General features: G+C 43.7%; 11 protein-coding genes and 1 long non-coding RNA gene across 44 annotated transcripts; 4 read left to right on the top strand and 8 right to left on the bottom strand.

Annotated features, from left to right (window-relative positions):
- The first annotated feature begins 5 nt into the window (after positions 1-5).
- Positions 6-3,431, top strand: LOC136186103 (uncharacterized). The gene is made up of 6 exons (XM_065973346.1): positions 6-119; positions 299-1,216; positions 1,263-1,502; positions 1,562-2,451; positions 2,507-2,976; positions 3,022-3,431. Exons 1-6 carry the CDS (start codon positions 38-40, stop codon positions 3,335-3,337), a joined length of 2,916 nt encoding a protein of 971 aa, XP_065829418.1. The 5' UTR covers positions 6-37; the 3' UTR covers positions 3,338-3,431.
- Positions 3,432-3,464: 33 nt separating this feature from the next.
- LOC136186169 (surfeit locus protein 1-like) lies at positions 3,465-4,669 on the top strand. The gene is made up of 7 exons (XM_065973432.1): positions 3,465-3,697; positions 3,744-3,917; positions 3,976-4,048; positions 4,105-4,152; positions 4,207-4,321; positions 4,373-4,454; positions 4,503-4,669. The coding sequence occupies exons 1-7, from the start codon at positions 3,480-3,482 to the stop codon at positions 4,600-4,602; spliced, it is 810 nt and encodes a 269-aa protein (XP_065829504.1). The 5' UTR covers positions 3,465-3,479; the 3' UTR covers positions 4,603-4,669.
- A 55-nt stretch (positions 4,670-4,724) lies between these two features.
- LOC136186132 (adhesion G-protein coupled receptor G7-like) lies at positions 4,725-6,730 on the bottom strand. 2 transcript variants are annotated; one of them, XM_065973387.1, is made up of 8 exons: positions 6,590-6,730; positions 6,298-6,530; positions 6,216-6,231; positions 6,039-6,157; positions 5,895-5,989; positions 5,672-5,841; positions 5,288-5,625; positions 4,725-5,229 (listed from the first exon to the last, which is right to left on the bottom strand). In XM_065973387.1, the coding sequence occupies exons 1-8, from the start codon at positions 6,693-6,695 to the stop codon at positions 4,789-4,791; spliced, it is 1,518 nt and encodes a 505-aa protein (XP_065829459.1). In that variant the 5' UTR covers positions 6,696-6,730; the 3' UTR covers positions 4,725-4,788. The 2 variants fall into 2 exon arrangements, with proteins under 2 accessions (XP_065829459.1, XP_065829460.1); XM_065973388.1 differs by having other exon boundaries at positions 6,298-6,544; positions 6,590-6,692.
- On the top strand, positions 6,336-16,444 carry LOC136186180 (uncharacterized). Of its 30 annotated transcripts, none has more exons than XR_010669686.1 (39): positions 6,336-6,721; positions 6,936-7,186; positions 7,244-7,320; positions 7,419-7,453; positions 7,519-7,682; positions 7,741-7,879; positions 7,936-8,052; positions 8,098-8,652; positions 8,698-8,792; positions 8,867-9,384; positions 9,455-9,516; positions 9,582-9,745; positions 9,809-9,942; positions 10,000-10,115; positions 10,161-10,744; positions 10,790-11,471; positions 11,563-11,826; positions 11,881-12,019; positions 12,072-12,189; positions 12,235-12,318; positions 12,375-12,812; positions 12,858-12,941; positions 13,010-13,104; positions 13,157-13,234; positions 13,288-13,546; positions 13,598-13,678; positions 13,744-13,907; positions 13,976-14,103; positions 14,152-14,271; positions 14,322-14,574; positions 14,627-14,900; positions 14,944-15,046; positions 15,094-15,373; positions 15,436-15,524; positions 15,576-15,678; positions 15,781-15,848; positions 15,903-16,044; positions 16,108-16,254; positions 16,302-16,444. It is a non-coding gene; the product is annotated as an uncharacterized lncRNA (long non-coding RNA). The 30 variants fall into 30 exon arrangements; XR_010669688.1 differs by having other exon boundaries at positions 11,563-11,597; positions 11,663-11,826; positions 13,976-14,271; XR_010669680.1 differs by having other exon boundaries at positions 6,936-7,026; positions 7,090-7,186; positions 13,976-14,271.
- Positions 6,784-8,747, bottom strand: LOC136186138 (uncharacterized). Its single transcript, XM_065973396.1, has 8 exons — positions 8,568-8,747; positions 8,340-8,509; positions 8,274-8,289; positions 8,023-8,230; positions 7,919-7,974; positions 7,748-7,855; positions 7,362-7,699; positions 6,784-7,304 (listed from the first exon to the last, which is right to left on the bottom strand). The coding sequence occupies exons 1-8, from the start codon at positions 8,680-8,682 to the stop codon at positions 6,861-6,863; spliced, it is 1,455 nt and encodes a 484-aa protein (XP_065829468.1). The 5' UTR covers positions 8,683-8,747; the 3' UTR covers positions 6,784-6,860.
- On the bottom strand, positions 8,784-10,791 carry LOC136186136 (uncharacterized). The gene is made up of 8 exons (XM_065973393.1): positions 10,645-10,791; positions 10,423-10,586; positions 10,346-10,361; positions 10,086-10,293; positions 9,983-10,038; positions 9,816-9,923; positions 9,425-9,762; positions 8,784-9,369 (listed from the first exon to the last, which is right to left on the bottom strand). The coding sequence occupies exons 1-8, from the start codon at positions 10,772-10,774 to the stop codon at positions 8,905-8,907; spliced, it is 1,485 nt and encodes a 494-aa protein (XP_065829465.1). The 5' UTR covers positions 10,775-10,791; the 3' UTR covers positions 8,784-8,904.
- LOC136186131 (uncharacterized) lies at positions 11,015-12,903 on the bottom strand. Of its 2 annotated transcripts, XM_065973386.1 has the most exons (8): positions 12,716-12,903; positions 12,480-12,658; positions 12,414-12,429; positions 12,160-12,367; positions 12,055-12,110; positions 11,888-11,995; positions 11,506-11,843; positions 11,015-11,455 (listed from the first exon to the last, which is right to left on the bottom strand). In XM_065973386.1, exons 1-8 carry the CDS (start codon positions 12,840-12,842, stop codon positions 11,015-11,017), a joined length of 1,473 nt encoding a protein of 490 aa, XP_065829458.1. In that variant the 5' UTR covers positions 12,843-12,903. The 2 variants fall into 2 exon arrangements, with proteins under 2 accessions (XP_065829458.1, XP_065829457.1); XM_065973385.1 differs by having other exon boundaries at positions 12,480-12,903.
- Positions 12,913-14,985, bottom strand: LOC136186139 (uncharacterized). Its single transcript, XM_065973397.1, has 8 exons — positions 14,825-14,985; positions 14,596-14,765; positions 14,509-14,524; positions 14,242-14,449; positions 14,138-14,193; positions 13,972-14,079; positions 13,587-13,924; positions 12,913-13,528 (listed from the first exon to the last, which is right to left on the bottom strand). The coding sequence occupies exons 1-8, from the start codon at positions 14,931-14,933 to the stop codon at positions 13,085-13,087; spliced, it is 1,449 nt and encodes a 482-aa protein (XP_065829469.1). The 5' UTR covers positions 14,934-14,985; the 3' UTR covers positions 12,913-13,084.
- On the bottom strand, positions 15,027-17,145 carry LOC136186135 (uncharacterized). The gene is made up of 8 exons (XM_065973392.1): positions 16,954-17,145; positions 16,715-16,899; positions 16,647-16,662; positions 16,392-16,599; positions 16,285-16,340; positions 16,123-16,230; positions 15,724-16,061; positions 15,027-15,663 (listed from the first exon to the last, which is right to left on the bottom strand). Exons 1-8 carry the CDS (start codon positions 17,069-17,071, stop codon positions 15,208-15,210), a joined length of 1,485 nt encoding a protein of 494 aa, XP_065829464.1. The 5' UTR covers positions 17,072-17,145; the 3' UTR covers positions 15,027-15,207.
- A 319-nt stretch (positions 17,146-17,464) lies between these two features.
- LOC136186118 (endoplasmic reticulum chaperone BiP-like) lies at positions 17,465-19,809 on the bottom strand. Its single transcript, XM_065973369.1, has 5 exons — positions 19,639-19,809; positions 19,233-19,572; positions 19,043-19,185; positions 18,835-18,989; positions 17,465-18,788 (listed from the first exon to the last, which is right to left on the bottom strand). The coding sequence occupies exons 1-5, from the start codon at positions 19,767-19,769 to the stop codon at positions 17,554-17,556; spliced, it is 2,004 nt and encodes a 667-aa protein (XP_065829441.1). The 5' UTR covers positions 19,770-19,809; the 3' UTR covers positions 17,465-17,553.
- A 143-nt stretch (positions 19,810-19,952) lies between these two features.
- On the top strand, positions 19,953-22,100 carry LOC136185993 (suppressor of SWI4 1 homolog). The gene is made up of 15 exons (XM_065973224.1): positions 19,953-20,005; positions 20,056-20,238; positions 20,293-20,394; positions 20,442-20,492; positions 20,548-20,625; positions 20,675-20,770; positions 20,821-20,897; positions 20,953-21,060; positions 21,115-21,232; positions 21,280-21,358; positions 21,409-21,463; positions 21,515-21,589; positions 21,637-21,662; positions 21,708-21,776; positions 21,826-22,100. Exons 1-15 carry the CDS (start codon positions 19,988-19,990, stop codon positions 22,005-22,007), a joined length of 1,317 nt encoding a protein of 438 aa, XP_065829296.1. The 5' UTR covers positions 19,953-19,987; the 3' UTR covers positions 22,008-22,100.
- On the bottom strand, positions 21,958-23,442 carry LOC136185994 (geranylgeranyl transferase type-2 subunit beta-like). 2 transcript variants are annotated; one of them, XM_065973226.1, is made up of 9 exons: positions 23,429-23,442; positions 23,271-23,381; positions 23,018-23,218; positions 22,857-22,962; positions 22,755-22,807; positions 22,472-22,694; positions 22,334-22,422; positions 22,205-22,245; positions 21,958-22,159 (listed from the first exon to the last, which is right to left on the bottom strand). In XM_065973226.1, exons 1-9 carry the CDS (start codon positions 23,429-23,431, stop codon positions 22,024-22,026), a joined length of 963 nt encoding a protein of 320 aa, XP_065829298.1. In that variant the 5' UTR covers positions 23,432-23,442; the 3' UTR covers positions 21,958-22,023. The 2 variants fall into 2 exon arrangements, with proteins under 2 accessions (XP_065829298.1, XP_065829297.1); XM_065973225.1 differs by having other exon boundaries at positions 22,205-22,279.
- Positions 23,443-23,462: the final 20 nt, after the last annotated feature.

Consider the following 23,462-nt stretch of genomic DNA (forward strand, 5'->3'; position numbering starts at 1 on the left):
GCTTGACTTCTTTTGCCCCATCGTGCTCTGTTTTGCCATGCGGCTGGGCACGATTTCATTTGAAAGGACTTTGCTGCGTCGTTCGATCATCTCTTCCACAATCTGCGCTGTTCTTTTGGGTAAAAACGAGTAGACGTAGACTCATTTATCTTCTACACTCCGCTTCGTGCTCGAATTCTGAAGAGAAATGAAGTTTGCACATTTTTATCACACCATCGATTAGAATACTCCCAATTATTCTTCGAGAGAGAAAGTTTTCTACGCACGTGACGGGGCGTTGTCTTTTCTTTTCCCTTAGGTGTGCTCAAGCATGGCCATTCTCTTGCCCCATCCAACTCACCATCGCCTACAATTAGCATCAATGCAACCGTAGCTACTCCAGCTGGAAATATCTCCTCCATCGCCAATGGATCTGCCACGCCTTCAAGCATCAATGTAACTTCCAGCCCTCCTAACACGCCTTCAAGTACCAATGCTAAAATCTCCTCTGTGGTCAATGGATCTGCCGCCACGCCTTCAAATCTCTCCAGCACGCCTTCAAGCACCAATGCTAGTCTTACTACTGAAAATATCTCCTCTATTGTCAATGGATCTTCAGATGTCCCCACCACGCCTTCAAGTACTAATGCTAGTTATATCTCCTCTATCGTCAACGGATCTTCAGATCTCCCCACCACGCCTTCAAGCACTACCAATCCTAGTAGTCTAACTGCTAGCCCCACGTCTCCCACAACATCTGTAACCAGTACTAGTGTTCCAACTGGACTATGTGAGTTTTATCGTGGAGGAGCAACTTGTGCGAGATTTCTAGCCGGTAAGCGAGTATTTGTTGATCCACGACCACACTATTCGCAAGACAACGTATCTGACTTTGTCGACGGTTTTGTCAAACTTTTATCGCAACACGTCGACGCATCGAACAATACGTACTGCAACAGCCTTCGATTGGAATTCTTGTGCCGTTACCTTTTTCCCGATTGCGTAAAAGAAAATTCGGGTGGCGTGACGTTTGCAAAAGTGTGCAAGGAGAATTGCGAACGCATCTTCTTTGGAAGTCACCAATGTACGACTTCGTTTGTGACATCTCAAGGCGCCGGTTTGGCCTACTCCAATTTGATTGCGTACGATACCGTGCAGACGAATGCGAGCGATTTTACGTGCACTCTTTTACCAACTATTGCTCAGTCAAACAACACGTGCATGAAATTGCTTCCTCGTAAGTCTTTTTACATTTTAGAGAGATTATTTATTCTTTTTTTTAGAATTGGAGACTCCCGTCACGACAATGTCCACTGTATCGACTGCCACTAACAGTGGCATAGATTATGATACTTGTGGTGGACGCGGTGATGGAGGGTGTCGTTTTCCGTTTGAGTACAACGGCTATACGTATTATTCGTGCACTACTGTACTTCTTCAGTACTCCGGCTTTCGTCCGTGGTGTTCGACGAAAGTGGGCAATTATTATGGGCACTTTACGTATAGAAATTGCTACTGTTCAGGTACGGTCAAAGTAACGATTACGAGAGCCTCGTTGTTTGAGTTCTTTTTCTATATATAGAGCCAGTTCGCCTAAATACGTCTTGCCAAGTCTATCGGAAGGACTTTGGCGATTTTTGCTATCCAAATCGAGGAGGTAAACAAGTGTTCATCGATGACAGTAACTGGAATGCCACACGAGCAATAATGGCCGAAGCGGAAAGGACAATTGAGAAGCGCTCACTACAAAATAGGTGTAGGGCAGTGGACTTGAGACAAGCCGTTTGCTCCGGTATCTTTCCTCATTGCCTTCATATCAACGTACCTCTGCTAAACGAGACCGTTTATCCCGGTCTTGCGTGCAGGGAGGCGTGTGAAAGCGTTGTGGACACTTGCTCCAAAGATCTTAATTTTCTTCTCGACTCGTTAAAAACTTTCGCCGTTCGCAATAACTTTCATTTCATTCAATTTGCGCTGGACTATCCAATCTGCCAATTGCTTCCTTCTAAAAACGACACGCCACTGTGTAAGGATTTCTCGGCAGAGACAGTATTAACAGAGCCACTCGATCACTCGCCGACTACGCCGACTACGGCGACATCAACTGTTTCATTACTCGTCTATATTCTTCCTTCGGTTGGCACTGTTCTATTGCTTCTTATCTTGATCATCGTTCTTCTTGTTTGCGCTCGTAATCGTCGTCACAAAAAGAAAGTACTGCACGTTAATTCGGTGTACTATAATTCACAGAGTGGTATCTCTTTGGACGAGAATACCCACAAGCTGCAGTCGACTGGACTTTCGATGAGGAATCTCTTGGAAAAAATACAGGCGACGAGACGAGAGTCTCAGACGAGTTTGTCTGTGAGCGGATTTGACGAAAATCCGAATTTTAGCTCGAATGATATTCCTGACGTTCCACTTGATGCCATTGACTATATTCGGCCTCTCGGAGAAGGTGCATTTGGACAGGTATAAGTGCCAATAGATATCACGCTCTCTCTAGTATACTATTGTCATATCTAAGGTTTTCATGGGGCTCGTGTCTAACGAGAGTGGAAAGGTTCCCGTGGCAGTCAAAGTACTAAAAGACGGAAACGACGAAAAGGCGAAGGAGGATTTTGATTCAGAACTCAATATCATGGTTCAACTACGTCACGAGAAAATCGTATCTCTCTTAGCAAAATCCGTTTCGGAAGAGCCCTACTGTATGGTCTTTGAATTCATGTGCTACGGAGATCTGAACGATTTTGTTCGAAAAGCAAAGATCGGTGATGAGACTCACTTGACTGAAAGGGACAGTGAAAAGCACGTCGTCACAATCGACGATCTTAAGAGCATAGTGCGTCAGATCTGTCTCGGTTTGAAATATCTCGAAGAACGCCGTTTCGTGCACCGGGACGTTGCGACGAGGAACTGCTTAGTGGGAAAAGAACTCACTACGAAAATCTCCGATTTCGGTCTTTCAAGAGACATTTATTCTTCGGATTATTACAGGTATAGAATCAATATGATATATTGTAATGATATATTTTTTTGAAGGGTCGGAGGAAAAGCTTTTTTGCCCATTCGCTGGATGCCACCTGAGAGCATTGTTTATGGAAAATTCACTGTCAAGTCAGACGTATGGTCCTTTGGAGTGCTCATGTGGGAAGTATATACCCTGGGCAAGCAACCCTACTACGGTCAGTCGAATGAAGAAGTCATACGTTTCGTTGTGAAAGGAGGCAGATTGTCTTGTCCGGACGACTTCTGTCCTTCTTCCTTGCACGACGTCATGAAGAGGTGCTGGGAACTTGAGCCAAAAAGCAGGCCATTTGCTCACGAGCTACTCGAGCTCTTGGACGACTCGGAATGATATTTTTATAGGTACTATGCCTCATTTTTACCTTTCGACGTTTGATTACGGTCGTCGTAGACTCGCAAACTCGTTCGCGGAGATATTGTACTGGTAGAATGGGCGTATACATGCTGGAGAGTCGCGCGTTAGTGAAACCAAGATGGCTGCGTTTTGCAGACGTTTGATCTCAGCAAGAGGACGTTCTCTCACGACTTCAGCAAGCGGGCGCACGGAGAAAAAACACCTCTGGCTCCTCGCTATACCCGTGACGACGTTCGGCCTGGGAACGTGGCAGATTTTTCGACTCAGATGGAAATTAGACTTGAAGATGGATCTGGAGAAGCGCACAACGGCACCGCCCGTTCCCTTATCGACTAAGTAACTAATCTAAGACTTAAAACATAAGGGGTTTATGCCAGATTAGTTTAGATGAGCTATTGCGCGACTTCGAATATCGTCGCGTGACTCTTCAAGGCGAATTCGATCATTCAAAGGAGCTCTACTTGCAGCCTAGACTGCTACTGAGCGAGGGAAAGAGCGTCGGTGCAAAAGAGCCGGGAGCGCAGGTCGTCACTCCATTCACTTGCAAAGTATCAGGGTAGGAAGATAATTCATAAATTTTCAAAAAAGAGTCGTTTGTACACGTGCATGTCAAGGGAGACGATTTTGGTAAACAGAGGCTGGGTTCCCAAATCGAGGCTGAATCCTACAACGAGACTAGAAGGACAGGTCTAGATGAAACTCAACGAGATATTAATTAATCAATATAACACTTTTCTTTTCAGCCTCAGGGTGAGGTGAAGCTAACAGGGTTTGTAAGAGGCTCGGAGAAGGTAGCTAACTCACTTTATGGCTTTTGCTCACTTGTAAGTCTTTTCTTCACACAGAGGAGTCCGTTTATGCCGAAAAATAAACCGGAGGAGAATTGCTGGCACTATAAAGATCTCGATGCCATGGCGTTAGCCACTCAAGCCAAGCCATTTCTTGTCGATGCTGATGCTAGTAATTGATTTATTGTACATTTATTATTTATTTATTTATTGGTTGTTGTAGCTGCTACTGTGCCTGGCGGCCCAATTGGAGGTCAAACAGTCATCAGTCTTCGAAATGAGCATTTGCAATATATTTTTACTTGGTAATAATAAGATTTTGTTTTCTATGGTTGACTATTATCATTTCGAAGGTACTGCTTGGCTCTCATTACATTGTACATGTGGACGAGACTTAGACAGAAAAACGGGACGACTTCAACTCTGGTAAAACGACCGTTATCTCCTTTCTAGCTACGTGCATATTGGCATTAGTTTGATTAATTAAACACAGTCATTCTAATGCATTGCACATGATAAATGTACGAGCAGCAAATCCGCTACGTGTTTGATTTAATTAAAAGAGACAAAGAAAGTGAGACACAGCAGAGTTTATTTATTATTTGAAATTTGATATAAGATATAACTAGAGATGATAGTTTAATTAACTGGTACAGTAGTCTCATTGCTTTGCCTGCTCACAGTTCGACATTTGAACCATCCAAAGAGCTGATTTCGAACTCCTTTTATAGTGAGCGCGTAACGCACAATAGCTAGGATCGCCAAAACGCTCACGCATTCTGTCAATAGAGTCAATACGGGGTACTGAAAATCATGAAACGTTTCAGGACACGATGACAAATTAGCAGCCGTACTCGACGTTTCTAATAGGCAGATTAAATGCTCTGTAAAGGCAAGTTGAGCTTTGTCTCTGGTGACTATGCTGAGAACGGATGAGACGCCAAATAGCAACGTAAACACGGTGACGACCAGTGAAATTATGACGAAGCCGATTTTGAGCTTCTCAATTTCGCTCAATTTCTTTTTGTTGCCATTAGCGTATCCTTTCTTGATCGTAGTCTTTTTTCGAAAGCGATCGTGCTAAAAGAGAAAAGGATACGATTTTTAATTAATTAATTAATTAAAACGGTCTCTGTACCTTTCGCAAGGTGTAGATCAAGTTGGTGAGAAGTGCAAGAAGGACAAATGAACTTACGTCTAACGGAAGAACAAACGTCGTCAGGAATAAAGCTTCCGTTGGCGGCATGCAGTATCCCATCAACGACACGGGTCGGTACGTTTTTTCAAATGCGAGATTGACGGCGAGCAAAGCCGCTGGAAAAAGCCAGCAAAACAACGATTCTATGATATGAACTCGCGTTGAATTTTCCAAGAAATATCTTGAGCGCGTAGGATAGCAAATAGTCCACCACATGTTGGCCGCTGAAACAGTGAACCAAAACGTTTGAGCCAAGACAAGGTAATGGAACAAAGAGCCTAAGAGAAACGTTGAGTTGAAATAGTGGTGTATGTGTCAGCTGACCTATGACACGGCACGACGTTGTAGGATTATCATTTTGGACCGAGTCCATGATATTTTCCGAGTTGCATATGATTCTTTCGTCGCCAATGATGATGCTAATCAAATCGAGAACTCCTATTGTTGCTGAAGTGAGGAGCAAGTACCAGGGCAAAATGTGAGGAAATTTGCAACTGGATAAAGCCAATAAATAATTAATTATTCTTCACTGGCAGGGGTTACGTACTGTGATTTTCTTAGCTTGATCCATACTGACGTAAAAATCACCGCAGCTGAGAGAGCGACTACGATTTGCACGCAGATAATTACATCCTTTGAAACCTAGACATTTTGAATTTAGCAGGCTTCGGCGTCGTTTTCTCTACTCTACTCTTTCGATTGGATGAATGAACCAAGTCACTACGCTGCACGGCACAATGCATCCACCTGAGCCGTGACGATTCGGAGCTAGACGATCTGGACAAGTCGAGTCGTTGAGTGATAAGAGCTCTATGGAACAGAAAATGAGACTGCGTCGTCGTAGAGACTCGCGCTAGTGTAATTCGACCTTTGAGACGAATGTTCTGCGCACGCGGCCACGCAAAGGAAAGAAAGTAAGATGAATACAGCGTTCGGTTCACACGGCTTACCGTTCTGTTGACGTGCGTCTTATTCGTTGCAGTTGGAAAGGCGAATACGACGACGAAAGGCGCAAACGATACCGCGAAGGCGACAATCACGCCGATAATGGGAACGATTACCAGGAGCGACGATTCTTTGTTGTGGGAGGAGACACTCGTCGTCTTCGTAACAACTCTTTTTTCTTCTCTCTTCGATTCGATGGCGCCTGGAACGATTCGTCGCTCGCTGTTGTCGCCCATCGCTAGAAGCGGAGATCTACGATCGAGAGTCGAGAGACTGGGCTAGATGTCGTTTTTAGACCTCCGTCTTCCTCCTCTTCCTCTTCCTCTTCTTTTTCCGTTTCGGCTTCGTGCGACGCCGGGACAGCTACGTGGTCGAATTGCCTTTCTCGTGGATCCAACTCCATGGCACTTTCACGCGTGAGAAAAAATGGTGCGTCACAGTGTCACGCGCTTCCGGGTTGTGGGGCGCCTCCACGAACATCGCTCTATGCATGCATATAAGGGGGGAACACTCCCCATTTATTATACGTATTCTCCATATAGCATGACATAACGAAACCACGAACAATTCATTCTTTGCTTTTCCGACATCGTATAAACGGAAGCATAATCCATTTTAGAATTAGTTTTCTAACTGCTTTTAGAGCAACGGCATAGTGAATGAGAATCAAAATTACGAGAATAGTGTGACAGTCTGTCAGAATAACTAGAGCCGGATACTGATACGAGCGGAAGGTTTCCGGACACGCTTCTAGCATTGATGCGTTAGATGAGGCATTTCCTTTCTCTACCAAACAGATCAAATTCTCAACAAGAAGATTGACGACTTTGGTGTCTCCAAGGGAATTCAAGGTGTATGAAGTCTCATAAAGTATTGCCATCAGTATGATAAGAAGTGAAATGGCAAAAAATTGGACTCTGAGATTTTGTATGGCTGCAATTTTCTTCGTAGGGGTGTGTGCAGAAGCGTTGTTCAGCGTCAATACAACGTGATTTTTTTGAAATTGACGGTGCTATAAAGTGGAAACGGTAAGTAAGTGAGCTCATTGCTTTACGTTCATGATGCTTACATTGTACAAAGTATTAGTGACGTGTACTAGCATGATAATGATTGTGATTGTTGATAGTGACATTGGAAGAATGAATGTCGCAAGCATGACAGGTATCGGCATGGGAACGCAGAAACGAGAGCTTGGTACTGGTCTATATGTTCCTCCTGCTGCGTAGGTTATAGCTATCAAAATGCCGGGAAGAATCCAACAGAAGGAGAACTGAATAGCGTGAATTCGAGCCGTCTTCTCGAAGAAGTATCTAGCACGTGTTGGAAAGCATATGACCCACCAGATATTGGCGGATGAACATGTCAGTAGCAGAGTGCCGCAAATTTGCAGGTAGTGGTATAGAGTGCCTGTTTGAATGAGAAATTTATTGGGACTGTATCTGTTATAGAACAAACCTAAAACGCGACAGCCAGCCGCTGGATTTTGTACAGAGTCTATGAGGTCTTTGGAGCTGCATATAGTGTTTTCGTCTCCAGCTATAACAGCGGCCAGTTCAACAGCACCTAAATAAAATAAGAGGCTTCTGTGTGCGGTACTATATCAAAGCGTTGAGTGTGTCTATTAACCAATTGCTGTTGAGCAGAGAAAAAGATACCACACGAAGACTTGAGGAAATTTGAAACTGGATGAAAACAATTTCAAAAAATAGTCTACTCGCGGGAAATCTTACTGCGATTTTCTCAATGCGGTCCAAACAAAGGTAAATGCTATTCCAGCTATGAGATTGATGACAATCAGGACGTAGCTTAGCTTTGGCTTGATCGTTCGAAGGGTTGGGTGTTGAAGCCAATCTAAGGCACTGCAGGGCAAGAAACATCCACCCTTCGAGGTATGAGCCAGAGGAAAGGGGCAATAAGAAACGTTTTTTGTCATAATTTCTACAAGAGGAGTCAGAGATTGTCTTGGAAGGAAAAGAGTCACCTTCCAGACGATCGTTCTGCGTGCAAGATAATATACACGTAGTCGGATGTATAGAAAGAAGCGTACCATTTCTTCGACACGTGTACTATTCTGTGAGACGTGAATCGCCCATGAAATAACCAATGGAGAGAGGACCGCGGCGGAAGTGACGACGATGACGATGACGATGATGGCGAGCCGCAGCCAGTGGCCACTTCCCTTCGCCGCCGCTGCCGCCGGCCGCCTGTCCGATTCACCTGCCAAAAAACCATGCACTCGTCTCATTTTCTCCTCTCGATTTCAGTGGAGTCCTACTGGCCACCAAAGAGACACTAGATGCTTGGGAGAGCGCTATTGCTGTATCAGCAGTCGTCGAAATACCGTCGACTGTAGCCTTTCGGTAAGACTGCCTCTCCCATCCAAAATTCATCGTGTTTTACGACAGAGCGAGAAGATTCTTATGGGAGGGAAGCTGAGTCACAGAGACAACGCGCTTCCCGTGGAATTATACAAATGAGAAAGGCGCCACGCTGGCATGTGGTATGTACACATATACGATTACATCATCTAAGTCACAGTGTACTTTTTTTTCCAAAATATGTACTACGTCAAAGTCGTCACTCCTCGCTTCCCGGATAATTTTTTCTGGTCTTCAAATTTTTCCGTCACGGTCTTCTGAGTATTTCTTGCTTTTCCGACATCGTATAAACGGAAACGTAATCCATTTTAGAATTAGTTTTCTAACTGCCTTTAGAGCAACGGCATAGTGAATGACAATCAGAATCCCGAGAATAGTTTGACAGTCTGTCAGAATGATTAGAGCTGGATACTGGTACGAGCGGAAGGTTTCCGGACACGCTTCTAGAGTTGATACGTTAGATGAGGCATTTCCTTTCTCCGTCAGACAAATCAAACGCTCAGCAAGAAGATCGATGACTTTGGTGTCTCCAAGGGAATTCAAGGCGTAAGAAGTCTCGTAAAGTATTGCCATCAGTAGGATAAGAACTGAAATGGCAAAAAATTGAATTCTGAGCTTTTGTATGGTCGCAATTTTTTTCGTTGGGGTGTTTGCGTTGCTCAGCGTCGGTGCAGCACACTTCTTTTGAAATTGACGGTGCTATAAAATGGAAAGGTAGGTAAGTGAGCTCATTGCTTACGTTCATGCTGCTTACATTGTACAAAGTATTAATGACGTGCACTAGCATGATAACGATTGTGATTGACGATAGTGACAGTGGAAGAACGAATGTTCCAAGCATGACAGGTTGAGGCATAGGGAGGCAGAAACGAGAGCTCGGAGACGGAATATATGTTCCTCCTGCTGCATAGGTTATAGCTATCAAAATGACAGGAAGAATCCAGCAGAAGGAGAACTGTAGAGCGTGAATTCGAGCCGTCTTCTCGAAGAAGTATCTAGCACGTGTTGGAAAGCATATGACCCACCAAATATTGGCGGATGAACATGTGAGTAACAAGACGCCAGAAATTTGCAGGTAATGGTATAGAGTGCCTGTTGTGAAAATCATGAGATGATGTTTGCTACCGTACTGTTATAGAACACACCTAAAACGCGGCAGCCAGTCGCTGGATTTTGCACAGAGTCAAGGAGGTCATTGGAGCTGCATATAATGTTTTCGTCTCCGGCTATAGCAACAGCCAGTTCAATAGCACCTAAACAACAGGCTTCTGCGTAAGATGGTACTACAGATCAAAGCGTTGAATGTCTTTACCCATTGCTGTTGAGCAGAGAAAAAGATACCAGACAAAGACTTGAGGAAATTTGAAACTGGATGAAAGCAATTTCGAAAATAATCTACTTGCGGGAAATCTTACTGCGATTTTCTCAATGCAATCCAAACGAAGGTAAATACTATTCCAGCTATAAGATTGATTAGAATCAGGATATAGCTTAGCTTTGGCTTGATCATTCGTATGGTTGGGTGTTCAAGCCAATTTAAGGCATTGCAGGGCAAGAAGCATCCACCCTTCGAGGTATGAGCCAGGGGATAAGGGCAGTAAGAAACGTTGCTCGTCATAATTTCTGCAAGAGGAGTCAGAGATGGTCTTTGGAGGAAGAGATGACAGTGAGTCACCTTCCAGACGAGCGTTCTGCGCGAGACACGATAAAGACCACCGTCCGGTAAGTTAGAAGAAAAAAAGCGTACTGTACCATTTCTTGGACACGTGTACCATTCGTTGAGGCGTGAAGCGCCCACGAAATAACAAATGGAGAGAGGACCGCGGCGGAAGTGACGACGATTACGGTGACGATGATGGCGAGCCGCAGCCGAGCTTGCCAATGACCACTTCCTTTCGCCGCCGGCTCCTTTTTACCTGCCATGAAAAAAACCACTCGTCTCATTTTTCCCTCCCTGTTTTGGTGGAGTCCTACTGGCCACTAAAGAGACTGTAGACGTTTGGGAGAGCGGTATTGCTGTATCAGCAGCTGTCGAAATACTGCGGTCGGGATTTTTGACGACTATAGCGCTTCGGTAAGACTGCCTCTCCCATCCAAAATTCATCGTGTTTCAGTACAGGGCGAGAAGATTCTTATGGGAAGCTGAGTCACAGAGACAACGCGCTTCCTTTGGAATTATACAAATGAGAAAGGCGCCGCTACGCTGGTATGTACACATATTAAGTATCTATGTACTTTTTTTCCGAAAGAGAAAAAGATTATGTACTACGCCAAAGTCGTCACTCCTCCCTTCCCGAAGGATTTTTTCTTGTCTTCAAATTTTTCCGGCACGGTCTTCTGAATATTACTTGCTTTTCCGACATCGTATAAACGGAAACGTAATCCATTTCAGGATTAGTTTTCTAACGGCTTTTAGAGCAACGGCATAGTGAATGAGAATCAAAATCATGAGAATAGTTTGACAGTCTGTCAGAATGACTAGAGCTGGATACTGATACGAGCGGAAAGTTTCCGGGCACGCTTCTAGCATTGATGCGTTAGATGAGGCATTTCCTTTCTCTACCAAACAGATCAAATTCTCAACAAGAAGATTGACGACTTTGGTGTCTCCAAGGGAATTCAAGGTGTATGAAGTCTCATAAAGTATTGCCATCAATATGATAAGAACTGAAATGGCAAAAAATTGGACTCTGAGATTTTGTATGGCTGCAATTTTCTTCGTAGGGGTGTGTGCAGAAGCGTTGCTCAGCGTTGATACAACGTGATTTTTTTGAAATTGACGGTGCTATAAAGTGGAAACGGTAAGTAAGTAAGTGAGCTCATCATGATGCTTACATTGTACAAAGTATTAGTGACGTGTGCTAGCATGATAATGATTGTGATTGACGATAGAGACAATGGAAGAACGAATGTCCCAAGCATGATAGGTTCTGGCATTGGGAGACAGAAGCGAGAGGTTGGTACTGGTCTATATGTTGCTCCTGCTGCGTAGGTTATAGCTATCAAAATGCCGGGAAGAATCCAACAGAAGGAGAACTGAATAGCGTGAATTCGAGCCGTCTTCTCGAAGAAGTATCTAGCACGTGTTGGAAAGCATATGACCCACCAAATATTGGCGGATGAACATGTCAGTAGCAGAACGCCGCAAATTTGCAGGTAATGGTTTAGAGTGCCTGTTTGAGAAAATTATTGGGATTGTATCTGTTATAGAACAAACCTAAAACGCGACAGCCAGCCGCTGGATTTTGTCCAGAGTCTATGAGGTCATTGGAGCTGCATATAGTGTTTTCGTCTCCAGCTATAACAGCGGCCAGTTCAACAGCACCTAAATAAAATAAGAGGCTTCTGTGTATGGTACTATATCAAAGCGTTGAGTGTCTTAACCCATTGCTATTGAGCAGAGAAAAAGATACCACACGAAGACTTGTGGAAATTTGAAACTGGATGAAAACAATTTCAAAAAAATAGTCTACTCGCGGGAAATCTTACTGCGATTTTCTCAGAGCGATCCAAACAAAGGTAAATGCTATTCCAGCTATGAGATTGATGACAATCAGGACGTAGCTTAGCTTTGGCTTGATCGTTCGTATGGTTGGGTGTTGAAGCCAATCTAAGGCACTGCAGGGTAAGAAACATCCGCCCTTCGAGGTATGAGCCAGAGGATAGGGGCAATAAGAAACGTTGTTTGTCATAATTTCTACAAGAGGAGTCAGAGATTGTCTTCGAAGGAAAAGATGGGTCACCTTCCAGACGATCGTTCTGCGCGCAAGATATTATACACGTAGTCGGATGTATAGAAAGAAGCGTACCATTTCTTCGACACGTGTACTATTCTGCGAGACGTGAATCACCCATGAAATAGCAAATGGAGAGAGGACCACGGCGGAAGTGACGCTGATGACGATGACGATGATGGCGAGCCGCAGCCGAGCCTGCCAGTAGCCACTTCCCTTCGCCGCCGCTGCCGCAGGCCGCCTGTCCGATTCACCTGCCAAAAACCATGCACTCGTCTCATTTTCTCCTCTCGATTTCAGTGGAGTCCTACTGGCCACTAAAGAGGGCACTAAAGAGACACTAGATGCTTGGGAGAGCGCTATTGCTGTATCAGCAGCCGTCGAAATACTGTCGACTGTAGCCTTTCGGTAAGACTGCCTCTCCCATCCAAAATTCATCGTGTTTCAGTACAGGGCGAGAAGATTCTTATGATGCAGAGACAACGCGCTTCCCGTGGAATTATACAAATGAGAAAGGCGCCGCTACGCTGGCATGTGGTATGTACACATATACGATTACATCATCTAAGTCACAGTGTACTTTTTTTTCCAAAATATGTACTAAGTCAAAGTCCTCACTTCTCGCTTCCCGGATGATTTTTTTCTGATCTTCAAATTTTTCCGGCACAGTCTTCTGAATATTACTTGCTTTTCCGACATCGTATAAACGGAAACGTAATCCATTTTATAATTAGTTTTCTAACTGCCTTTAGAGCAAGGGCATAGTGAATAACAATCAAAATCCCGAGAATACTTTGACAGTCTGTCAGAATGACTACAGCTGGATACTGGTACGAGCGAAAGGTTTCGGGACACGCTGTTGAGATTGATACGTTCGATGAAGGTGCATTTCCTTTTTTCGTCAGGCAGATCAAATGCTCAATAAGGAGGTTGCCCACTTTGCTGTCTCCAAGAGAATTCAAAGCGTAAGAAGTCTCGTAAAGTATTGCCATCAGTATGATGAGAAGTGAAATGGCAAAAAATTGAAATCTGAGACTTTGTATAGCTGCAATTTTCTTCGTAGGGGTGCTTGTAGAAGAGTTGCTCAGCGTCGGTGCACCGTGATTCTTTTGAAATTGATGGTGCTATAAACGGTGGAAACAGTAAGCTCATTATATACATTGATGATTTTCTAATGCTTACATTGTACAAAGTATTAATGACGTGCACTAGCATGATAATGATTGTGATTGTTGATAGTGACATTGGAAGAACGAATGTCACAAGCATGACAGGTATCGGCATTGGGAGACAGAAACGAGAGCTTGGTACTGGTCTATATGTTCCTCCTGCTGCGTAGGTTATAGCTATCAAAATGCCGGGAAGAATCCAACAGAAGGAGAACTGAATAGCGTGGATTCGAGCCGTCTTCTCGAAAAAGTATCTAGCACGTGTTGGAAAGCATATGACCCACCAAATATTGGCGGATGAACACGTCAGTAGCAACACTCTAGCAATTTGCAGGTAATGGTTTAGAGTGCCTAATTGAGAAGATCATTGAGATAGTATCTGCCATCCTAAAACGAACCTAGAACGCGACAGCCAGTCGCTGGATTTTTCACAGAGTCTAGAAGGTAATTGGAGCTGCATATAGTGTTTTCGTCTCCAGCTATAACAGCAAACAGTTCAGCAGCACCTAAATAACAGACTTCTGTTTATGGTACTATATCAAAGCATTGAGTGTCTTAATTAACCGTTTGCTGTTGAGCTGAGAAATAGATACCAAACAAAGACTTGCGGAAATTTGAAACTGGGCGAAAAAAATTTCAAAATAATCTACTTCTACGTGAAGTCTTACTGCGATTTTTTCAATGCTATCCAAACGAAGGTAAATGCTATTCCAGCTATAAGGTTGATGAGAATCAGGACATAGTTTAGCGTTGGCTTGATCATTCGTATGGTTGGGTCTTGAAACCAATTTAGCGCGCTGCAGGGCAAGGAACATCCACCCTTCGAGGTATGATCCAGGGGATAAGGGCAGTAAGAAACGTTCTTCGTCATAATTTCTACAAGAGCAGTCAGAGGTCTTTGAGAAGGAGAGACGACAAACAATACTGTGAGTCACCTTCTAGACGAACATCCTGCGCAAGACAAGATACACTTATTAGTCAGACGCATGTATAAGACGACGGTAAAATAGAGAGAAGTGTACCATTTCTTTGTCATGTGTTCTATTGTTTGAGACGTGAAGCGCCAATGAAATGAAAAATGGAGAGAGAGCCACGGCGGAAGTTACGACGATTGCAGTGACGATGACGGCGAGCCGCAGCCGAGCCTGCCCGCCGCTCTCTTTCGCCGCCGGCCCCGGACTGTTCGGTGCACCTGCCAAAAAAACCACTCGTCTCATATATCTTTCTCTCTCGGGTTCGGTGGAGTTTTACTGGCCACTAAAGAAACTGTAGACGTTTGGGAGACTGTATCAGCAGCCGTCGAGATTTTGTCAACTATAGCGTTTCGGTAAGACTGCCTCTCCCACCCGAAATTCATCATGTGTCTGTAGAGAGCGAGAAGATTCAGTTTCTCGTGGTACAAAGACAAGGAAGCTGCGTCACAGAGACAACGCACTTCCTGTGAAATTATACAAATGCTACGATGGTATTTATGTACGTATATATGATTACATACATGTAATTTAATTTAAGTCAAACAGGTTTCTCGTGTGCAACCCACTATCAAGTTCTTCTTTTCCAAAAAAAGAAAAAAGATTATGTACTAATAATCTCCGCTACAGTCGTCACTCATCGCTTCCAGGACGATTTTTTTCTTAAGAAGAGCTCTTGCGGCATCGTTTGAATGGAAACGTAATCCATTTTAGAAGTAGTTTTCTGACTGCCTTTAGAGCAATGGCGTAGTGAATCACAATGAGAATGGCGAAAATAGTTTGACAGTCTGTCAGAATGATTAGAGCTGGATATTGATATGAGCGGAAGGTTTCTGGACACGCTGTTGAGATTGATTCGTTAGATAATGTTGCATTTACTTTTTCCACCAGGCAGACCAAATGCTCAACAAGAAGATTGCGGAATTTGGTGTCTCCCACCGAATTCAAGGCGTACGAAGTCTCGTAAAGTATTGCAATAAGTATGAGAAGAATTGAAATCATAAAGAAGTTAGCTCTGAGCTTTTCTATAGCGGCAATTTTTTTCTTTGTGGTGGTGTTTGTGGAAGCGTTGCTCGGCGCCGGTGCAGTCACGGCGTACTTCTTTTGAAATTGACGATGCTACAAAGTGAAAAAGTAAGAGGCTGAAGCCCATTACATCGCGATGATAATATTATTTACCTTGTACAACGTCTTAATGACTTGCGCTAGCATGATAATGATAATGATTGATGATAGGGACATTGGAAGAATAAATGTCCCAAGCAAGACAAATTGCGGCATCGGAAGACAGAAACGAAAGCTTGGTACAGGTCTATATGTTCCTCCTGCTGCGTAAGCTATAGCTATCAAAATTCCAGGAAAAATGCAGCAGAAGGAGAACTGAATAGCGTGAACTCGAGCTGTCTTCTTGAAAAAGTGCCTAGCACGCGTTGGAAAGCACGTAACCCACCAGATATTGGCAGATGAACATGTTAGTAACAAGACGCCGAATATTTGCAGGTAATGGTATAGAGTGCCTGTGATTGATTGAGAAAATCATTGGAATTGTATCGGTTACCATAGCCTTATAGAACAAACCTAAAACGCGACAGCTAGTCGTTGGATTTTGCACAGAGTTTAGAAGGTCATTGGAATTGCATCTAATGTTTTCGTCTCCAGCTATAACAGTAGCCAGTTCAACAGCACCTAAATAAAAGACTTCTGTTTCCGGTACTAGATGAAAGTATTGATTGTCTCAACCGATTGTTGTTGCACAGAGAAAAAGATACCAGACAATGACTTGAGGAAATTTAAAACTAGATGAAATCACAATCATCACAAATTCGTCTACTTTTGTGAAATCTTACTGTGTGTTTCTCAATGCAATCCAAACAAAGGTAAATAGTATTCCAGCTATAAGATTGATGAGAGACATAACATATCTCAGCTCTGGCTCCACCGCTCGTAGGGTTGGGTGTCTAAGCCACTTCATGGCACTGCAGGGCAAGAAACATCCACCCTTCGAGGTATGAGCCAGAGGATAGGGGCAGTGAGAAAAGTTTCCTTTCATAATTTCTACAAGAGGAATCAGAGAAGAGACGACAAACAATAGTGTGAGTCACCTTCCAGACGAGCGTTCTGCGCAAGAAATGATACAAGACCCCAGTAAGTTAGAAACCCGGAAGCGTACCATTTCGTCGACACGTGTACCATTTGTCGAGGCTTGAGACACTATTAAAATAACAAATGGGGAGAGGACCACGGCGGAAGCGATGGCGACCACAGTGACGATGACGGCAAGCTGCAGTCGAGCTCGACCACTTCCTCCTTGGGATACCTTCGCCACAGGCGGCGCCCGATCGTCTGATTCACCTGCTAGAAACACACTCGTTGGTCCCATTTCTCCATCCCGGTTCGGTGGAGTCCTACTGGTTACTAAAGAGACTCTAGACGTTTGGGAGAGCGCTATATCAGCAGCCGTCGAAATAGTGTTGGAATTTTCGACTACGGCGTCTTGGTAAGACCGCCTCTCCCATCCAAAATTCATCCTGCTTCGGTATACGTACGGCTGAGAGATTCTTTAGGGGAAGGGGACAAAGGAGCTGCGTCACAGACAGCGCACGTCCTGCGACGAATTATCCAAATGAGAGAAGGCACCGCTGGTATGTACATAGGTATGTAAATCACAGATACGAACCACTATCGAAAGAATGCCGTCACTCGCTTCCTGGAGGCGTGACGACTCCTTGATTCTTCTGCCTTTGCCTTCTGATGACTGTAGATCTACTGTATATTTCTTGCTCGTGGAGCATCATTGGAATGGAAACGCAATCCATAGTTTTTCTGATTGGCTCTCCCATCCAAAATTCAGGGAGATAGGAAGGATTCGCGTCACAAAAATGAGAAAGGTGCCGCCGTTACGCCAGTATGTATACATAGGTATGTAATCACATCATATGTATTTTGAACCCAAAGTCACAGGATTCTCGCGTGTACAACCCAATAAGAAGAAGAAAGTCTAGAGTAGATTTATAGTTCATCTCTATCTCCGCCGTCGTCTTCTCCGGACGGAGGTGGCGGCGCTCCTCCTTCGCTTCCGGGAGGCGGAGCCTGTCCCTGATACAATTTACTTATAATAGGCGTGACGACTTCTTCCAATTCTTTTTTCTGTGCTTTGAATTCTTCGGCTTCCGCTTCCTGATGACTGTCGAGCCACTGAATTTTCTCCTCTACAGCTTTCGTAATCGTCGCCTTTTCGTCTTCGGACAATTTCGCGCCCAATTTTTCCTTATCATTCACTTGATTTTTCAACGAATAGGCGTAGCTCTCCAATTCGTTTCGACTCTCAACTTTCTCCTTCACTTTCTTATCGTCATCAGCGAATTTTTCCGCGTCGTTGATCATTCTTTCGATATCCTCCGGCGTCAAACGATTCTGATCATTCGTAATTGTAATTTTTTCCTTATTTCCTGTGCCTTTATCCTCCGCCGTCACTTTGAGAATTCCATTCACGTCAATTTCGAAAGTGACTTCGATTTGAGGCACGCCTCTCGGCGCAGGGGGAATTCCATTCAGGTCAAATTTCCCTAGCAAGTGATTATCCTTTGTCATGGGTCGTTCACCTTCGAAGACTTGGATTGTAACCGTGGGTTGATTATCCGCAGCTGTGCTAAATACTTGCGCTTTCTTCGTCGGAATAACGGAATTCCTCGAAATGAGTTTCGTCATGACGCCACCCACCGTCTCGATTCCCAAAGTGAGCGGATTCACGTCGAGAAGAACGAGATCTCCCGTGGATTCTTCGCCGCTTAGGACGCCCGCTTGAACGGCGGCTCCATAGGCGACCGCCTCATCGGGATTGATACCGCGACTCGGTTCCTTTTTATTGAAGAAATCCTTGACCAATTGCTGGACTTTTGGAATGCGCGTCGATCCGCCAACGAGTACGATTTCGTCGATTTCGCTCTTTTTCAAACCGGAATCGTCTAGGACGATTTGAACGGGTTTTAGAGTCGAACGAAAGAGAGCTATGTTGAGTTCTTCGAAGCGAGCACGTGATAGGGTTTCAGAGAAATCTTCTCCGTCGAAAAAGGATTCGATTTCGATGCGCGCTTGATGTTGGTAGCTTAGCGCGCGTTTTGCTTTTTCCACTTCGCGACGGAGTTTCTGGACGGCGCGTTTGTCCTTGCGAACGTCTTTGCCGTGTTTTTTCTTGTATAGTTTGATGAAATGATCCATGACATTCTGATCGAAATCTTCGCCACCTAAGGAAAAGGGATTATTTATTGATTTATTGATTTTTTTTCTTACCGAGATGAGTGTCTCCGTTTGTCGCTACGACTTCGAAAACGCCGTTATCGATTGTTAGAAGCGATACGTCGAACGTTCCGCCGCCCAAATCGAAGACTAGAACGTTCTTTTCCCCTTCTTTCTTATCCAGACCATAAGCAATAGCAGCAGCCGTTCTATACAAAAAAATCAATAAATAAATAGGATATTGATTTTTTTTATTTTTTACGGTTCGTTGATGATTCGCATGACGTTGAGACCGGCAATTGCTCCTGCATCTTTCGTCGCTTGACGTTGGGCGTCGTTGAAATACGCGGGAACTGTCACAACAGCGTGCGTTACTTTCTTTCCCAAGTACGCTTCAGCCGTTTCCTGTATAGAAAAATCAATTAAATTATATTGATTCCTTTATTTTTTACCTTCATTTTGATTAGGACCATCGAACTGATTTCCTCTGCGGCGAATGTCTTCTTTTCGCCTTCTTTTACGGTGACTTGCACGTGTGGTTTCGAATTTCGTTCGATGACTTGGAAAGGGAAGAATTTGATGTCCGATTGTACGGTGCGATCGCTCCACGTGCGTCCGATTAGTCGTTTCGCGTCGAATACGGTGTTCTCTGGATTCGATGTGAGTTGATTTTTCGCCGCGTCGCCAATCAATCGTTCGCCTTCGTCCGTGAAAGCGACGTAGGACGGTGTGATGCGATTTCCTTGGTCGTTTGCGATGATTTCGACGCGTCCGTTCTTGAATACGCCGACACTAGGGGGGAGAGAGAGGAAGAAATCGACAACGCGTTCTCACACCTATTTTTTTTTCTTTTTTTACCACGAATAGGTCGTTCCTAAGTCGATTCCTATTACTGTTCCGATGTCGTCTTTCTTTTCATCGTCTCCGGCGACGGTTAGTCGCGCTATTGACGAGACTACGAGCACGAGAGATAGAAGACGATGATTCATTGTCAGACTCCGTTCGAGACTGAGAGTGATACGTTTCGCGTTGATCTAAATTCGCTTGAGCGCGTTTCGTGGCGCTTTCTGATTGGGTGCACATGTTGCACTGTTGGCCGTGTCTGATTGGTCCACGTAGCAGTTGCGTCATGCAACGCGAGGGCGGACAGGCTTCCGCTGCTCCGGGACATCGTCCAACGAGTCAAAGTCCCGACTAACTCTCGCACATGGGTCGTATTCGAAAGGTAAAAGACGTCGAATCTCTGCAGCGAACCTCACCGTCTTTTTTCTGCAGAAGAAGAGAAAGCAAACGAGAAGACTTCGAGCGTCTCAGAAAACTCGAGCGGCTCAAGAACTCGAAGATCTGAAGCCTCCAAGATCTTTTGTCATCCACAGAGGCATCGTGGGCAAAGACATTCAGCAGCTCGTTCTCGACATGCGAAAAGTTCTCGAACCGAACACGGCATCGCATTTGAAGGCAAGACAGTCGATCGCCCGCCGTCAAAATATTAAATTGAAATTTATTTTGTAGGTGCGACAGAAAAACGTTTTGAAAGATTTCGTACACGTTGCCGGACCACTAGGTGTTACTCACGTCGTAATATTCACAAAATCAGAAACGTCTATAAATATGGTGAGATGACGTCAAAATTTATTTTTCAACTAAGATTTTTCAATTAGAAAATATCGCGATTTCCTCGAGGTCCAACGGTGACTTTTCGGGTGCTCTCTGTACGAAATTTTTAATTAATTAATTAATTAATTAATTAATTGGATTTTTGATTAGTATGCTCTCATGTCAGATGTGCTATCCTCTCTGAAAAAACCAAGGACGGCACCGAATCAATATAAGAAACCTCCTATGGTATTTTATTAGGAGAAAATTCTATAATTTTTTCATTTTTTGACGTTAGCTTATAATGAATGATTTTCCAACTGAAACGACGAAGCACATGAAACTATTGGCTACATTTATGCAAAACACATTTCCGACGATAAACGTTCAGCATGTAAGATTTTAAAATTCTCTCTTTGTTTCAATCAAATCAACTATACGTAGGTAAAATTGTCTGAGATTCAGCGCTGTGTTCTCATGCATTACGAAGAGGAGACAGGAACAATTGAATATAGACACTAGTGAGTGTTGCTAATATGATATCTGCCTAATAAAGATTATGATGATTTTTTGAAGTAATATTCGAGCTGTTCCTGTTGGAATTAGTAGGCAAGTTGGCAAACTTATTAAATCACGTGTTCCTAATCTCAGCCGGTATGAAGACATTAGTGAATACGTGTTGGGGTAAGGCGGAAACGGATAGAAAAAAAGTGACGTGGAAAGTGTCTTTTTTTTCAGAGGTAATGCCTCTGAAAGTGAATTTGAAGACGCGGAAGATGCCAGAGTTCCGTTACCCCAAGCCATGCCAGGAAGAGGAAATGCCACTTTGCAACAAAGCGCTATTCGTCTGACGGAAGTAGAGTAGCATTTTTGGAAAATAAAATAGATAATAAATATTTATAGATTGGTCCACGTCTCTGCTTGCAGCTTGTGAAAATTGAGTCGGGGCTTTGTGATGGAGAGGTCTTATTTCATCAGTTTGGTATGATGTCATCATACCTTTATGTTCGTTTCTTATTGCTCGCTTATTAGTTACCAAAACGAAAGAAGAAGTGAAAGCTCTTCGAGAAAAGAAGGCTTCGTTGAAGTAGCGTCAATAATTAATTAGTTAATTGATTGATTGATTGATCTATTGAAGGAGATTGAAGAATCAGAGGCGGAAGCAGCAGGAAGCAAATGTTAGAAAGAAGGCAGCAGTGAAAGAGGCGCACAGGTAAACGATACAAAGAGATACTTCCGTGTTTAATTAAATATTTGCAGAAAGAGAAGTCGGACCAGTCAAAAAGGTACATCTCTATTATATATTTAGATAAATAGTATTGGGGTTCTAGAAAGCGATAGTGATGAAGATGATGACGCAGAATATTTTAGAAAAGAAGTGGGAGAAGAGCCAGATTCCGGTATGCATCCGTCTCAGGGGGGACTCTTTTTATTATTAGTCTTTTCTAGATCTTTTTCAGTTTAAATCGGGGGGACGAAAGCGTCATCGTTCGACTCTAGATTCAAAGATGAAAAGACCAAAGGAAGATGGGGTAATGAAGTCACGTGGGCCTCCTAAAGTCATTGCAAAGAAGAGACGCGTCAAAATGGGGCAATTCTTTAGAGCCAGTAGCAAAAATCAGAAGATTTAATTAGTTAATTATTCTGTCAATAATTGAGGCTTGATTTTGAGTTTTTCCAACGACTCTTCGGGCATGCAGAAAACCGGATTGACTGGTTTGAGATCTTTGTTACCAAGAAGAGACAATCCAGCGACACCAAAGAGCGTATGAAACGGATCCACCTAATTTAATAGAAGAGGAGGGGAATAAATAATTTTAATCTGTACCATATCTCCAGGTCGATCTGATATTCCACCGGTTTCTTCATCTTGACAAGCGAGAATGAAAGCACCAAGTTTATCCTTTGAAATAAATAAATAAATAAATAAATAAATAAATATATGATGGAGCGTTACTTTATCTATCCAATGAAGTCGATTGATGATCTTTAGTGAGGACAAAACCCACCAAGAGTAGCAGACATCAGGCAATTTCTCAGGACGACCTGAAATGAAAAATCCACGTCATAGTCTTTATTTTTTCTTCTTATTGACCGTTTAATCCTCCTGATGGAAGTTGCCTTTCGGCTAGCCACCATCCCAGCATGTCTGCGTTTACGTGGTGCAGTCGTCTGACGATGGAGAGCGCTCCAACGCAACAATAGATCTGCCCAGCGTGAGATTCCGAACCGGGCATGCTTCCGAAGCCGCCGTCGAAATTCATGCACGAGAGAATGAATTTTACGGCGTCTTCAATGCGGATAGCATCCAGTTTGCCCTATGAGAAGAATCCCCTATATAGAGAGAGAGAGGTTAGAGGGTTATGGATTGATTTTACAAGTAGAGACAATGTGGCTAAAGCACAGAAGGAAAATCGAGTGTCAACTTCTCCTAGAGTCTCATTGAACATATAAATAAAAAGAGATAAATATTAATTAACCCCATTTATCTCCGATGAATGATCCGTCTGGTTGCTGGAGCCCGACTACGTATTCAACGACCTTTTCCTTATCACACTCATCCATTGCATCGTAAAGAACTAAAATCTATTAAATTTTATATTTTAATTAGAGAAAAATTCTTCTTTTCTTTTTTCTTTACTTGCACGGCACTGAGTGTGTATAGGAGATGGGGATCGTGATTGGGGGCCGCGCTGAAACTGCCCGTTTTGTCGTCGTAGCACGATCGAACGAAAGCGATGACGTCATCGCGATTCATTCGATCCAATTCGTGCAAGAGGCTCAGCGCTGTAAGGCCCCAATAGACGCCGCTCATTCTCAAGTACTCCGTCACGCCGTACTCCTGCATTGAGTGGATTTTTTTAAGGTGGTCGCATTTTGACGAAAGAACGTACGAATTCGTTGTTCGACTTGCCGTAATTCGCTATAAATTCCGTGTGTTTGTCTTTAAGTAGCACGCGTCTAGCTTCGACGTCGGGCAGTTCAACGTCTTTTCTCTGCACAGCCTAAAGGACAACGTTGCAGGAGGCAGCAGCACGGAGAAATCGCGCACCATTGCTGGACAGGTCCCGGTTCTCGGTCCCGGA

Source organism: Oscarella lobularis, chromosome 4, assembly GCF_947507565.1.
Source record: "Oscarella lobularis chromosome 4, ooOscLobu1.1, whole genome shotgun sequence".
NCBI lineage: Eukaryota > Metazoa > Porifera > Homoscleromorpha > Homosclerophorida > Oscarellidae > Oscarella > Oscarella lobularis.

Excerpts from the sequence above, each read along its gene's own strand:
- LOC136185993 (XM_065973224.1), top strand. Across the intron at positions 21,061-21,114 it reads ATTAGTGAATACGTGTTGGG|AGGTAATGCCTCTGAAAGTG; the intron begins GTAAGGCGGAAA and ends CTTTTTTTTCAG. Across the intron at positions 21,464-21,514 it reads GAAAAGAAGGCTTCGTTGAA|GAGATTGAAGAATCAGAGGC; the intron begins GTAGCGTCAATA and ends GATCTATTGAAG.
- LOC136186132 (XM_065973387.1), bottom strand. The coding sequence starts at position 6,695 with ATGGAGTTGGATCCACGAGAAAGGCAATTCGACCACGTAGCTGTCCCG. Across the intron at positions 6,531-6,589 it reads GGAAGAGGAGGAAGACGGAG|CGATGGGCGACAACAGCGAG; the intron begins GTCTAAAAACGA and ends CTCCGCTTCTAG. Across the intron at positions 5,230-5,287 it reads TGATCTACACCTTGCGAAAG|CACGATCGCTTTCGAAAAAA; the intron begins GTACAGAGACCG and ends TTTCTCTTTTAG.
- LOC136186169 (XM_065973432.1), top strand. The coding sequence starts at position 3,480 with ATGGCTGCGTTTTGCAGACGTTTGATCTCAGCAAGAGGACGTTCTCTC. Across the intron at positions 4,049-4,104 it reads CAACGAGACTAGAAGGACAG|CCTCAGGGTGAGGTGAAGCT; the intron begins GTCTAGATGAAA and ends TTTTCTTTTCAG. Across the intron at positions 4,153-4,206 it reads TTGTAAGAGGCTCGGAGAAG|AGGAGTCCGTTTATGCCGAA; the intron begins GTAGCTAACTCA and ends TTCTTCACACAG.
- LOC136186103 (XM_065973346.1), top strand. The coding sequence starts at position 38 with ATGCGGCTGGGCACGATTTCATTTGAAAGGACTTTGCTGCGTCGTTCG. Across the intron at positions 120-298 it reads AATCTGCGCTGTTCTTTTGG|GTGTGCTCAAGCATGGCCAT; the intron begins GTAAAAACGAGT and ends CTTTTCCCTTAG. Across the intron at positions 2,452-2,506 it reads GAGAAGGTGCATTTGGACAG|GTTTTCATGGGGCTCGTGTC; the intron begins GTATAAGTGCCA and ends GTCATATCTAAG.
- LOC136185994 (XM_065973225.1), bottom strand. Across the intron at positions 22,695-22,754 it reads TAGCCACATTGTCTCTACTT|GGCAAACTGGATGCTATCCG; the intron begins GTAAAATCAATC and ends TTCTTCTCATAG. Across the intron at positions 22,423-22,471 it reads TCCATCAGGAGGATTAAACG|GTCGTCCTGAGAAATTGCCT; the intron begins GTCAATAAGAAG and ends TTTTCATTTCAG.
- LOC136186131 (XM_065973385.1), bottom strand. The coding sequence starts at position 12,842 with ATGAATTTTGGATGGGAGAGGCAGTCTTACCGAAAGGCTACAGTCGAC. Across the intron at positions 11,844-11,887 it reads GGCTGGCTGTCGCGTTTTAG|GCACTCTAAACCATTACCTG; the intron begins GTTTGTTCTATA and ends TTTCTCAAACAG. Across the intron at positions 11,456-11,505 it reads TCACTAATACTTTGTACAAT|CACCGTCAATTTCAAAAAAA; the intron begins GTAAGCATCATG and ends TCCACTTTATAG.
- LOC136186136 (XM_065973393.1), bottom strand. The coding sequence starts at position 10,774 with ATGAATTTTGGATGGGAGAGGCAGTCTTACCGAAGCGCTATAGTCGTC. Across the intron at positions 9,924-9,982 it reads TCTCTGCTCAACAGCAATGG|GTGCTATTGAACTGGCTGTT; the intron begins GTAAAGACATTC and ends CCTGTTGTTTAG. Across the intron at positions 9,370-9,424 it reads TCATTAATACTTTGTACAAT|CACCGTCAATTTCAAAAGAA; the intron begins GTAAGCAGCATG and ends TCCATTTTATAG.
- LOC136186135 (XM_065973392.1), bottom strand. The coding sequence starts at position 17,071 with ATGAATTTTGGATGGGAGAGGCGGTCTTACCAAGACGCCGTAGTCGAA. Across the intron at positions 16,341-16,391 it reads ATTGCATTGAGAAACACACA|TTTTAAATTTCCTCAAGTCA; the intron begins GTAAGATTTCAC and ends GATTTCATCTAG. Across the intron at positions 16,062-16,122 it reads GACTAGCTGTCGCGTTTTAG|GCACTCTATACCATTACCTG; the intron begins GTTTGTTCTATA and ends AATCAATCACAG.
- LOC136186139 (XM_065973397.1), bottom strand. The coding sequence starts at position 14,933 with ATGATGAATTTCGGGTGGGAGAGGCAGTCTTACCGAAACGCTATAGTT. Across the intron at positions 14,766-14,824 it reads TACAGTTTCTTTAGTGGCCA|GTGCACCGAACAGTCCGGGG; the intron begins GTAAAACTCCAC and ends TTTTTTTGGCAG. Across the intron at positions 14,080-14,137 it reads TCTCAGCTCAACAGCAAACG|GTGCTGCTGAACTGTTTGCT; the intron begins GTTAATTAAGAC and ends TCTGTTATTTAG.
- LOC136186118 (XM_065973369.1), bottom strand. The coding sequence starts at position 19,769 with ATGAATCATCGTCTTCTATCTCTCGTGCTCGTAGTCTCGTCAATAGCG. Across the intron at positions 19,573-19,638 it reads TTAGGAACGACCTATTCGTG|TGTCGGCGTATTCAAGAACG; the intron begins GTAAAAAAAGAA and ends TCTCCCCCCTAG. Across the intron at positions 18,990-19,042 it reads ATGCGAATCATCAACGAACC|AACGGCTGCTGCTATTGCTT; the intron begins GTAAAAAATAAA and ends TTTTTTGTATAG.
- LOC136186138 (XM_065973396.1), bottom strand. The coding sequence starts at position 8,682 with ATGAATTTTGGATGGGAGAGGCAGTCTTACCGAAAGGCTACAGTCGAC. Across the intron at positions 7,975-8,022 it reads ACCGCATTGAGAAAATCGCA|TTTCAAATTTCCTCAAGTCT; the intron begins GTAAGATTTCCC and ends GTTTTCATCCAG. Across the intron at positions 7,305-7,361 it reads TCACTAATACTTTGTACAAT|CACCGTCAATTTCAAAAAAA; the intron begins GTAAGCATCATG and ends TCCACTTTATAG.